The 13,829-nt window shown below is 44.0% G+C and overlaps 1 protein-coding gene across 2 annotated transcripts in view; it reads left to right on the top strand.

Moving 5' to 3' along the window:
- PDZD2 (PDZ domain containing 2) overlaps positions 1 to 13,829 on the top strand; it is a 416,595-nt gene that overhangs the window by 332,240 nt on the left and 70,526 nt on the right. For both annotated transcript variants that reach the window (XM_040337921.1, XM_040337929.1), the window contains exon 19: positions 6,136 to 9,151. In XM_040337921.1, the coding sequence (XP_040193855.1) occupies positions 6,136 to 9,151 (3,016 nt within the window). The remainder of the gene's footprint in view (positions 1 to 6,135; positions 9,152 to 13,829) is intronic.

The raw sequence follows: 13,829 nt of genomic DNA, 5'->3' as shown, positions 1-13,829 counted from the left end.
ACCCTAGGGCCTACAGTTCTGCTTTATTTTAAATTGCAGAGATTATAACTAGAAAGTGAAATCTTATAGGGATATAGCTTGGGAACTCTCAGTGATATCTATTTCATCACAGAAATACAAATTTTGGGAGGACTGACAATCGGTAGACTTAAAATTAATCTTTGCTGTTCGAAAGTGAAGGTCCTCTATTTATCTAATCCCAGTATTCCATCTGTACATGAACTTTTTGACATTTTTAGAGTAATTTGTAAGCCTCCTAAAAGGGGTTCTGGAAAAATTACAGATGGGACACGCAATCTGCTTATAGACTAAACTCCTACCACCTAATCTTAGACTATTGCTTTATCCTGTTTGTGAAGAATTCTTGGAGAAAATGTTTGTGCTTTTATTAAAAACACATTACCTGCAGTGTCTAGAATATGAAGTGTTAAGGCACGTTTAATATGTCTTTGAATCATACTGCCTTTGGCTCATCTAATCAGAGTAAAAATTGTTGGACTAAAAGTTTGATATTCATCAGACCTTTTTCAGCTGTGGAAACTTGTGTCAAGAAAACGTAGGATTATGTGGTTGGAATTTAGATTTTCCAGCTTTCTCTTCCACCATACTGAAATAGTCACACTCTTGTAACTTTGAAAAGTTTTGTTTTGTCTCTGGAATTTAGGTTCTACAATTTTTATTCTATTTCTTTGAAAATGAGTGCCAGTAATAAAGCATAGAGAATAGTGCCTCTGTGTGAACAGAAATGTATTTTGAAGGTTTTTTTAAAGGATCATTATAAAAAAAAATTTAAAGGAGAAAGGCATTAATACAAGGGCACAAAAGACGTTAAAAACTAAAAGTACCATTTAACCCTCTTAAAGAATATGTAATCCCAATATTTCATATTCCTGATCTGTTTCATGGTCAGTTTTCTGGCTGTGCTGAGAGCTCAGCATGCTCTCCTCCAATGATCAGAATGGTGTTCAATATACCGTATTTATCGGCGTATAACGCGCACCGGCGTATAACGCGCACCCTAATTTTAGGAGGGAAGTTTTAGGAAAAAAACTTTCAACAGCCCCTTTTATATTCCAAAGCCCCCTGCACATTACATACAGATCCCAGCACATTACACATAGATCACATCCCAGCACATTACATATAGATCACATCCCAGCACTTAGATCACATCCCAGCACATTACATATAGATCACATCCCAGCACTTAGATCACATCCCAGCACATTACATATAGATCACATCCCAGAACTTAGATCACATCCCAGCACTTAGATCACATCCCAGCACATTACATATAGCCCCCAATCCTGTGGGAAAAAAAGATTTTTTGTTGTTTTGTACTTACAGTTTTGATGTCTTGCGCGGCGTCCATCTGCGGCCTCGTCGGGTCCGGCGTCCATCTGCGGCCTCGTCGGGTCCGGCGTCCTTCTGCGGCCTCGTCGGGTGTCCTCTTCGGCGGGTCCGGCGTCCGTCTTCGGCGGGTCGGGCGTCCATCTTCGGCGGGTCGGGCGTCCATCTTCGGCGGGTCGGGCGTCCATCTTCGGCGGGTCCGGTGTCCATCTTCGGTGGGTCCGGCGTCTTTCGGCGGCGTCCTCCCGCTCGTTTCCCGCCACGACTTTGAATACTGCGCCCGCATATAGCGAGCGCAGTACACTCGTGAATCTTCGGGCAGGCTCGGGCGCCTCTCGCACTGACGTCCTGTACGCTCAGGACGTCAGGACGTCAGTACGAGAGGCGCCGAGACTGGCCGAAGATTCACGAGTGTACTGCGCTCGCTATATGCGGGCGCAGTATTCAAACTCATGGCGGGAAAGCGGGTATCGGCGTATATTGCGCACCCACGATTTTGCCCTGATTTTCAGGGCAAAATAGTGCGCGGTATACGCCGATAAATACGGTAAGTACATTTTACAATATTAAAGTGCATGGACCACCACCAATGATTCTTCAATCATGTGCACAGTGATGTATACAAATTCAGCGACAGGAAAAAGGTGCTGTCTTCTACTGACTTAGGCAAACATCCCACTCACCAGAGTGGAATGAAAACCACTATTTCTTTTAAAAAAATTAAAAAAAATTATGAAGAAACTGGCTACAAGCTGCACTATGAGGAGTTCTCTTTTCTTCCTTTGATTTATGATTCCCGTCTTCGTCTAGCTGCATCATCGGCGAGAGGCGTTTTGTATTTGGTGTACATATCTTCATATACATCTCTGCTTATTGGACATCTGTCGTGGGTGTCTGATCGGTCTGGTGAGTGGCATATTTTCCTAAACCAGTGGAAGACTGCACCTTTTTCCTGTCACTGAATTTGTATACATCACTGTGCACAATCGGTTGAATATTCATATGCATTTGAGTGCGGTATGAAATAATTATTCATTTTTATTTCACAATTTGGCCTTTGGTTACACTACGGGCTGCTCTTTATATTATTACATTTTATTTTATTTATTTATATTCCACATTCATACTGTTTAATAATTGTTTGATCCACTAAACCCCTTATGCAGCTGAGAACACAGGAAACATATATAAAAATTATATATAACTCAAATAAATTAAAGGAACACTTTGAAAACATATCAGATCTCAACGGGCAAAAATCTCATGCTGGATATCTATACTGATATGGACTGGGTAATGGGTTAGGAATGAAAGGATGGCACATCATTTGATGGAAATGAAAATTATCCACCTACAGAGGACTGATTCTAAAGACACCCCGAAAATCAAAGTGAAAAAAGTATGCAGAAAGCTAGTCCATTTTGAAATTTCATTGCAACAACTCAAAATGGTCCTAAGTAGTTTGTATGGCCCCCAAGTGCTTTTATGCATGCCTGACGACAACATCAGGGCATGCTCCTAATGAGACGATGGATGGTGTCCTGGGGTATTTCCTCTCAAATCTGGACCAGAGCATCACTGAGCTCCTGAACAGACTGAAGTGTAACCTGGCGGCACCAGATGGACTGAAACATAATGTCCCAGAGGTGTTCTTTTGGATTTAGGTCAGGTGAGCGTGGCGGCCATTCAATGGTATCAATTTCTTCATCCTCCAGGAACTGGCTGCATGCTCTCACCACATGAAGCCGGCCATTGTCGTGCACCAGGAGGAACCCAGGACCCACTGCAAGGATCCAAGGATTTCATCCCGATATCTAATGGCAGTCAGGGTGCCATTGTGTAGCCTGTAGAGGTCTGTGCGTCCCTTCATGGATATGCCTCCCCAGACCATCACTAACCCACCACCAAAAAACGGTCATGCTGAATGATGTTACAGGCAGCATAAAGTTCTCCGCTGCTTCTCCAGACCCTTTCACGTCTGTCACATATGCTCAGGGTGAAGCTGCTCTCATCTGTGAAAAGCATGGGGCACCAGTGGCAGACCTGCCAATTATGGTGTTCAATGGAAAATGCCAATCAAGCTCCACAGTGTCCGGCAGTGAGCACAGAGCACACTAGGGGACTGCGGGCCCTCGGGCCACCCCTATGAAGTCTCTTTCTGATTGGTCAGAGACATTCACACCAGTGGCCTGCTGGAGGTCATTTTGTAGGGCTCTGGCAGTGCTCATCCTGTTCCTCCTTGCACAAAGGAGCAGATACCACTCCTGCTGATGGGTTAAAGTGGAGTTCCATCCATATATATTTTTTTTTAACAAAAAAAAATTGAATTTTTTTTCATACTTACCAGAAAGCGCTGTTGCTATGCGGAAGGATCTCTTCTGCCTCTTCCTCCACCGCGGTCCTCTTCTTTGTCCTGCGTCGCGGTGTCTTGTGGTGAATGGAATGTGCTGCCTTCTGGGAACTGTGTGTAACCCAGGAGGCAGCCGCCCATTCACAGAGCACTGTGCGAGTCGCGCATGCGCAGTAGGAAACGAGCCGTAGGGCTTTACTGCCTGTTTCTCTTAGTCAGGATGGAGGCGCCAGGACGAAGGGATCACCGTTGGGGACCCATCATCGCTGGCACCTAGGACAGGTAAGTGTTCTTTTTAAAAGTCAGCAGCTACACTGTTAGTAGCTGCTGACTTTAAAAAAAAAAAATTGCGGGAGGATATCCGCTTTAAGGACCTTCTACGACTGTCCAGCTCTCCTAGAGTAACTGCCTGTCTCCTGGAATCTCCTCCATGCTCTTGAGACTGTGCTGGGAGACACGGCAAACCTTCTGGCAATGACACGCATTGATGTGCCATCCTAGAGGAGTTGGACTGCCTGTGCAAACTTTATAGGGTCCAAGTATTGCCTCGTGCTACCAGTAGTGACACTGACCCTAGCCAAATGCAAGACTAGTGAAGAACAGTCAGAAAAGATGAGTAGGGGAAAAAAATGTCAGACACCTCCACCTGAAAAAACATTCCTGTTTTGGAGGTCGTCTCATTGTTGCCCATCTAGTGCAGCTGTTGTTAATTTCAATTACTAGCAAAGCAGCTGAAACTGATTAACCACCCCCTTTGTATACATCCCCCCCCCCTCTGCTACTTAACTGACCAGATCAATATCCCAGGACTTCTGATTCAAAAGTGTTCCTTGAATTTTTTGGAGCTGTGTGTGTGTGTGTATGTATGTATATATGTATGTATGTGTATATAAAAAAAAATTATATATATATATATATATATATATATATATATATATATATATATATATATTACACACACTGTGTGTATATATATATATATATATATATATATATATATATATATATATATATATATATATATAATGTGGTCCCTTTCATTTCTATTTTAAACTGAATGGGTTGTTTTACCAGGTGAGGGTTCACATATATTTTAATGCAGTGAAGGCGAACCTTGGCACCCCAGATGTTTTGGAACTACATTTCCGATGATCAACTACACTGCGGAGTACATGAGCATCATAGGAAATGTAGTTCCAAAACATCTGGGGTGCCAAGTTTCGCCATCACTGCTTTAATGTATTGGTATAATGAGAAAAAGCTTCATATACAGTAATAAATATGCCTTCACTTTATTATTTTTTTATATATGAAGTGCTGCACTTATTTTTAACATAGGAGAGCCTCACACACCAGAAGCAACCTAGTTCTCACTGTCCACCCACCCCCTTCCCCCACAAACATTGCATATCCCCCCAACATTGCTCAGCAGGCAAGAGCAATGTTGATTAGGGCAGTGTTCAGTGGGTCATGTTGGATCTCAGGAGAGCTTGTGTGTGTGTGAAAACTGAGGTCTGACATTTCTATCTTTTCATATCCATTCTGCTGCATATTTATTATCGTAATAAAATAGGAGGGTTTAATTTGACTTTAAAAAGACTCTTTCCTTTGCCTGTACGCCCTTTCAAGCAGCATTTACTCACTTTTATATGCTCCTGTACAACTTTGTTCAGCCGTGGAAACCAGAAAAAGAAAAGACCTGTGTAAGCTCTAACCTATATTGTTGACGCTTCCACAGGGCTTATGAACACCTTTGCCATCCCTGGTGACTGCATGGGGCCAATCACTAGGCACTGTCACATGGGTAAGACCTCATTCTTGCCCATACTTGGAAGTGTTAAGCATTTCACTTTGTTTCTCACAGCCAACCAAAGCAATGGGGTGATGGGGGTGAGGAAAGGGGAGGAGCACATGTAAAATAGTGACCCTTTTACTCTGCTCTGGATGTAAATGATAATTTTAAAGGCTACCTTCAACCATAACTGATATTTCAGCTTTGGGTAGAAAATTCAAAGGGGAAAGTCATTGCATGTAATTATTGCAACAGATGGGCAGGGTTGAGAAAGGGGGTTGTAGAATCTTGTTTAATATTTGGGTGTATTACTATTTTTTACAATAATTGTACTATTAAAATAGAACAAATATTAATATATATATATTTTTTTTAACTGCACAGTTAATTTTGTGCAAGTTATGTAAGAAATGTATTGCTCTATGTTAATACTTAATATGGCTTTTAAGCTTCAGTGCAGGGGACTTTAAGTTCTGTGGTTCAAAATGTTGCCTTCTCAGGTCCCCAGAAAATAGATAGCCTGTTTAGACAGGTCTTGGAGCAGCAGCTATTGGAATGCTCATAGTAAATACATTTAGTAGTATATAAATGGAGCTCTTAATTTCTGAGATTGTTCACAAGGCTTTTTATTTAATTACAGCTGTTGATCGCTTGTCCCGCATTATCATGACATCAGGGTCAGATACAACAAGGGAAGACCATCTTGAGGAAACATCAATGGAGAAAGACCATTGCAATACTTCCCTTCACAAGTGTTGCTCTACTGATAATGATTTGCCTTCATCAACTTCTCCTGTACTGGACAAAAAAGGAGTACCCATCCTTTGTTCTTCACCTGGTCATTGTGGTGGTAGCCCTGTAACTAACATTGATGATTTTATAAGTGAGCTAGACCAGACATGTAATGTGGAGGTTAAGAGTTTTTCGGAACAAACAGTATATGCTAAATCTGACTCGCCTGCTAATAAATTGTCAAGCAACAACACAACCTTTACCTACCAAGCTGTCGATACTGCTGGTCCACTAGGGTTTTCCATTTTGGACACTATTCCTATAGACAATACAGTTGCCATAAATAAGAACAGCTTGAGTAGTTACTGTAGAAATTTTAGCAACTTCACAACAGAGGACTTCTCGCTGTCTGAACAGTTTGAAAGTAGTTCCTTTGAACTCTCAAACTCAATGTATGGAACAGTGGAAGACTCTGACAGTGAGTCTTTACTGGAAATCCCATCAGATTCTACAAGTGATATGATTTCATCCCTTCAGAACCAGTCTTTTGTATCTGAAACACAGGCAACCACAGATTCAGAGGAAGAGCCAATAGAAATATGTTGTGCTAGCAAAAAGGATGATGTTGAAATGCATAAGGCTCCACATGCTTACCAATCTGAGCCAGTCATTTGTGAACCCAGGCAGCTGAACTCTGGTTACTGTCTAGGTCCAAAATGTGGAGAAACTTCTGGAAACATGACCCCTTTTGATGCTTCACATAAGAAATATGCTCAGGAACCTCTTGAAAAAGTTGATTTAAATGTGGAAGACTATTTAAAAGAAGGTCCACCAATGCTTACATGTGATCCTACAGAAGTCAGACCATCTCTCTGTGTTGATATTTATAACATGGACATTAACGCCACAAGTCAGGTAAATGCTGAAGATCAAGCAGATATTCTATCTAGTCAAACCAATTGTGGTAAAGGATTATTGTTTAATGTGAATTCTGATGTAAGGACTAGAATCTGTTCCAAGGAACCACATGGTGCCATACAGTCTCCAGTAAGAACTAAAAGTCACCAAACCTCAACATCAGATGAGAAAAATGGACTTTCAAAAACAGAAACCAAAACTGTAAAAAGTTCCACAACAAAAACCTCTGTTGTGGAAAGATCCAAGGTAAATGGAATTGGCTCAAAGCTACAAGATGGTAAGAGGGTGTTGAACAGTAACCCAGACGTTCTCAGTACTCAGATGCCTAAGCCAGGGCCAAAGTTAAAGGGGCTTTCTATAAAGAGTAAAAATAGGCCCAATGCTGATGTTGCTAAATCATTTATTAATAAAACGGAAAGCTGGGACTATAGAAAATCCACTACACAGCTTTCTCCTAAACTTCTACCCAAGAGACCCACCACAATGGATGGGCCACCTTCTCCCAAAGATTTGAGCAACAGAAGAGCTGCAAATAAATCTATACTGCCCCAAGCTAAGGTCGATCCCATTTCAGTGGTTAGTTCCAAGTCAAGCCTTGGTAGCAATAAGAAATTGCCAACCAATGGAACAACAAAAAGTCCAGAAGAAAGCAATCAAGAGATCGAATCATCTGTAGATATGGATGAAAGCTTTGACACTGGAGACAAAGTTGCATGCCATCAGACGACCACAGACAATGACAAGTGCTTTAGCACCAAAAGTGATATTGATGGCAAACAAAAAGGAGACTTAAGCAGAGGTTCTATAAGCAACACCGTGCCTAAAAATGAAACCCACAGTTTGGCTTTGCTCCATAATCATGAAGAGCAAATGGACAATAATGATGTTAGACGTACATTCATGGAAGTAAAATTGTCTCCTTCTCTTTCGTCTATAAACACACACTTAAGAAATGAAAGCAGAAGTAAAACAGACTATACCATATATGACAGCTTTGCTATTGTTTACAAATCCCCAAAGCTCAAAGAAGATGTCCCCCTTGTAGAGAAGCCACCTAGTGGATCTAAGACGGTGACGAGGACTTATTCGATGCCAACTCATCTTCAAAATGCTGCAAACAATGATGTCCATCATAGAAAAGTTATTTCTTTGGAAGATCCAATCAGTTTGCCAGTATCATATCAAAGCATATATGACTACAGTAGTGAAGATCTTTCCAAAACAAATGACGATAGTCTACTTGTTAATGAAAGGGTCTCTGTAAGGAATGATGTACCAAGGTCTGTTAAAAGGAATTATTATTATGAATTCAACTGGCCTCATGAAACTTTATCTTCTCTGACTGTAAAGCAGAGGATTAAGTCATTTGAGAATCTAGTAAACTTTGACAAAAGTGTCATGAAGATCATTGAAATAAATAACACTCCTTTTTCTTGTAAACCTCCATTAACTCGGAGATCTTCAGGTTCAATACCCTTGCATACGCAGTCCATTGAGGATGCAAAGGTGTTAAGGCGCAGCTTGAGCTCCTGTTGTGATAACCAAAGTGAAGTGTCCTTAGCAACAGACATGGCAAAATCTTCCTCGAGTATGGCCTTAACATACACTGAAAAGCTCCCAGTAGACTCTGTAAAGGATATTTCAGACCATGAGTCGACTAGGACTGAGAAAGAAGAGAATTCTGTACATGGGGTCCAGGTCAGAAAAAGCAGGATGACGCCAAGCCACATAAGGCCATCTTTATCCCGTTCCAAATTACGAGAATTGAGAGCCCTAAGCATGCCGGATCTTGATAAACTTTGCACTGAGGATTTCTCTATAGAGTCTAAAGCACCACAGTATAAAACCGAACTGGAGATTACACCCAGAAGGATTCCAGGAGCCGACAATGTATCTTCTCTAAATGGCACTCGTTTGAGCTCTAAAGACAATGGTGTATCTGGGTTAGCATATGATGGAGATGGGTCACAAGATGGAGAACTTGTCAGAAAGTCATGGTCAGTAAGGTAAGTGATTGTGTTTTCTTTTTCCTATATAACTGTAGTGCTTCTATTGACTGCAAAAGGCAATGTTTGATAACCCCTGTCTACATCAACCCTTAAAGTAGTGTATTTATCACAAACCACTTTGTGAGCCTATTTTCTGAAACTTCCAAGAAAGAAGCATTGATTTAAAGTGGCTTTGGATGTTCTCGGACACATCTTGGGTCTCGAGAGCTTAAATTTTCTAGGTTGACTTTCTTAGGACATAGTGTATCTTTAGACTTAGAATAAAATAATATTACTGGTTATGATTTAGAAACTCAAACAAGGACAAATAGACTCTTGAAAGCTTGGATTGAGACACACAAGGCCAGTTAAAGCGGAGGTTCACCCTAATTGACATGTATATCTGACCAGCTTCCTTATATTCGTAACAAGTACAGTCCGGATTTTTTTTTTATCCTTTACGTACCTTGTAATCCATGTTTTCAATGTACTTCTCCCCGCGGGAGTAGGCGTTTCTATGCCTAGGGGGATTGTCATCTGGGAGGTCGGCCAGATGATTGACGGCTGTTCCCCCCGGCGGTTAAGGCCCCGCCCCCCGTATTGCGTAGGCACGCACGAGTTACGGGGTTTCCGAAACAAGTCGAACATGCAGAGATGTGAGTCGGCTCTATACGGCGCCTGCGCTCTGCATGTTAGGCTTTTCTTTATCGTACATCACGGGACACAGAGCGGCATATTCATTACTATATGGGGTTATATGGAGTACCTTCAGGTGTTGACACTGGCAATCTCAAACAGGAAATGCCCCTCCCTATATAACCCCCTCCCATAGGAGGAGTACCTCAGTTTTTACGCCAGTGTCTTAGGTGTTAGTCATGGTTTAGCTTGCCTCCGCATCCTTGGGATTAGGTGAGCTACCGGTTCTGTCCAAAAAAGCCTCAGCGCTAAAGTGGTCAGTAACCGGACCCCAAACCCTTGGGGTATAGCCCATAATGCTTTTCTTTTTAGAGAGCTGGACCCTGGGCCCAGAACTTAGAAAACCTTTGGGTGCCTAATGTTTTCTGTTGCCAGGGTGGTATATGGGCCCAGGACAGTGGATCCTTCATAGGAACCCAGGGCCTGAAGGTCTAGACATCCCCACGGAGATGGGGGAAGATTGGGCCTCTTGCTTGGCAAAGTCCTGCGGCATGGAGCAGGTAAGTGAGGGGAAAACTTGCGGAACTTGGTTCTTAGCAGGTTTTTTCTGGGGGGTCACAGGGGACATGCCTAAAGTTATGCACTGCATCTGGCAAACTAGTCACATATCATAAAGATAGGATGGCTCTATATGTATTATTCCCCATAAGATGTGACCTCCCTTGTAGTGTTGGAAAAGCATTGAGTGGGGCCTGTGTGATATAAAAGTATATGTGTGTGTCAGAGAGCTGTGCTTACCTGCAAGCCTCCAGGCGATGCTCCATTCAGTCTTCCTCCTCAGAGCCTGAAAAGCAGGCAAAACGCTGACCTCCTCGTGGTTCCAGGCTGCAGGCTGCAGTTTGCTGGAGCAGAGAGGTCCCTTCCTCCCAACCCCCCCCCCCCCCGGTCTGGAGGGGCATTTCCTGTTTGAGATTGCTGGGGGGGGAAGGGCGGGTCAGTGGCTTAAGGAAGGGGCGGCCCTTCCTTGTTTGTTCCATACAGCTCATTCAATACTTTGGAACTGGGGAGGAAAGACCAGAGCGGCAGCACGGGGCGCCGAGGACACACAGTGGCCAGAAAGGATATTGCAGTCTTCAGAAGACTGTTTTCAAGCCTAGAAATAGGCTGTTTCTTTTCCATCTCATAGTTTTTCTTTGCAATACTACTCAGGGGGACAGAATGTTTTTTCTTTCCTGGATTTAAAAAAAAAAAAAAAAAAAAAAAAAAAAGAAAAGTCATCTAGGGGAGAGGAAGCATTTTTTATCCCCCAAACAGGTGTTTGGGCAATTAACTTTTATAGTTCCTAATACCAATAGGTAGCAGGTGTACCTCGGTATTGTACCATGGCATCCGGGTCAGAGGGTACAAGAGGTGGGGATTCCCCCAGAGAGTCTGAGGTCTCGGACAAAGCTATGCCGCTGCTTTCCCCACAGGGAGCCTTGGGGCCATCGGGATCTGGGGCTGGAGCTGGCGCGGGTCAGTCCAACCCTAAGATGGTCACGGACGAGGTATTACTCACCTCTTTAAGAGAGATGGAGAAAAGAATGGGAAAAATGATAGCCACAGCTATGCGGGGCAGTAAACGGATTAGATCTCCGTCGCCCGAGCGCGGACCCTCAGAAGAGGAGGTCCTTTCCTCAGGGGAATTGGACGACCTCTTGGACAAGGACCAAGTAGGTTCAGGGATCGAAGATCCGGATACAGAGGAGTCTGGAGCAGTCTCCCAAGGGGAGAGCTGGTGGATTCAAGCCTTAACGGACTTGGTCCATAATGCATTCAACTTGCCAGTACCAGATCTCCAGGTATCTACGGTTTCAGCTTTGGGCTCACTGAGGGCGCCTCAAAGCAATGCAGTATTTCCGATCCACCCTCTACTAGAGGGAGTTTTGTTCCAAGATTGGAACAAGCCAGATAAAATCTTCTTACCACCTAAAAGATTCTCTGCCCTATATCCTATGGAAGATAAATTTTCCAAGAAATGGGCTACTCCTGCAGTGGACGCAGCCATCTCATGTATTAACAAATCATTAACATGCCCTGTAGAAAACATACAGGTATTCAAGGATCCAGTTGATAAACGCTTGGAAGCACTACTTAAGAACTCCTTCACTACTGCAGGGGCAGTAGTACAGCCAGCTGTGGCTGCGATTGGGGTTGCTCAAGCATTATCGGATCAAGTTAAGCAGATGCTTAAACTTATTCCTGCCCAGCAGGCAGAAGAATTTTCGGATGTCCCTAGGGCCATATGTTTTACAGTAGACGCAATTAAGGATTCTATCCAGCAAGCGTCACGTTTATCGTTATCCCTTATCCATATGAGAAGACTCTTATGGTTAAAGAGCTGGGAGGCCGAGCCCCCATGCAAGAAGCTCCTGGTAGGGTTCCCCTTCCATGGAGGACGACTCTTCGGAGAAGACCTAGATAAATACATTCAAACCATTTCAAATGGCAAAAGTACTCTCTTGCCAACTAAGAGGAAGTTTCAGGGGCCTGCGTTTAAACGACAGTACTCCCCTGGGCAGGGGCCCTCTAATGCCAAACAGTATCGACGGCCTCCTGCGAAAGCAAACTTCGGCTTCAACAGCAAATCACAAGGACAGGCTGCTAGAGGCAGAAAGCAGTGGGTTCGCAAACCAGCAAAACCAGCCCCCAAGCCAACCTTATGAAGGGGCGCCCCCACCCACGAAGGTGGGGGGAAGGCTGCGACTCTTTTCAGAGGTTTGGGAAGCCAGCATTCCCGACGAGTGGGTACGGTCTTCCGTGGCCACGGGCTACAAATTAGATTTCCTAAGGTTTCCTCCTCTTCATTTCCAGGAGTCGAGGATTCCAAACGATCCGGAGAAAGGAGCCGCATTAATGTCGGCATTAAATCATCTACTTTCCCAGGAAGTAATAGTAGAGGTACCAGTCCTGGAACAGGGGCTAGGTTTCTACTCCAACCTATTCATCATCCCGAAGTCCAATGGAGATGTCAGGCCAATTTTGGACCTAAAGATGGTAAATACATACCTAAAGATCCGCGCATTTCGGATGGAATCCGTGCGGTCAGCAGCTACCACACTCCAAAAGGACGACTTCATGGCGTCCATAGACATAAAGGATGCCTACCTTCATCTTCCAATTTATCAGCCACATCAAAAATATCTACGCTTCATGGTGGCTTTGCGTCACTTCCAATTCGTGGCGCTTCCCTTCGGGTTGGCTACGGCCCCCCGGGTGTTCACGAAGGTCCTAGCTCCAATCCTAGCCAAACTAAGGATCCAAGGGGTCACGATCCTAGCATACCTGGACGACCTCCTAGTCATAGATCACTCGTCTCCCGGCTTGGAGCGAGCAGTGGCCCTCACGGTCCAATACCTCGAGAAGTTCGGCTGGGTCCTAAATCGAGAAAAGTCAGCTTTCCTGCCCACAAGGCAGTTGGAATATCTCGGCATGAGATTAGACACAGAACAACAAAGAGTGTTTCTACCTCTGAGGAAGGTCAAAGCCATCAAGGAATTAATCCTACTGGTTCTAAGCAAGAAGGAACCGACTATTCGCCTATGTATGAGGTTACTAGGCAAGATGGTGGCCACATTCGAGGCGGTACCATACGCCCAGAGCCACACTCGCATCCTGCAGGCAGCCATCCTGTCAGCATGGAGCAGAAGGCCACAGGCCTTGGATATCCCGTTGCCGCTCTCATCAAGAGTCCGACAAAGTCTGTGTTGGTGGTTAGACCCTCAGAATCTACTGAAGGGGAAGTCTTTCAGCCCAGTGGCTTGGAAGATAGTGACCACAGACGCCAGCCTGACGGGCTGGGGAGCAATTTTGGATGGTTGCACTCGCCAAGGTACTTGGGCAACGCCAGAGAAGCAGTTGCCCATCAACATCTTGGAGCTCAGAGCTGCTCGACTAGCCCTCAGGGCTTGGACGTCAAAATTGCAGGGGTTCCCGGTGAGAATTCAATCAGACAATGCCACGGCCGTGGCATACATAAATCACCAAGGGGGAACCAGGAGTCAAGCCGCTCAGAGAGAGG

This window comes from Rana temporaria, chromosome 1, assembly GCF_905171775.1.
Source record: "Rana temporaria chromosome 1, aRanTem1.1, whole genome shotgun sequence".
Classification (NCBI taxonomy): Eukaryota; Metazoa; Chordata; class Amphibia; order Anura; family Ranidae; genus Rana; species Rana temporaria.
This window is presented reverse-complemented; position numbering and strand designations above follow the sequence as displayed.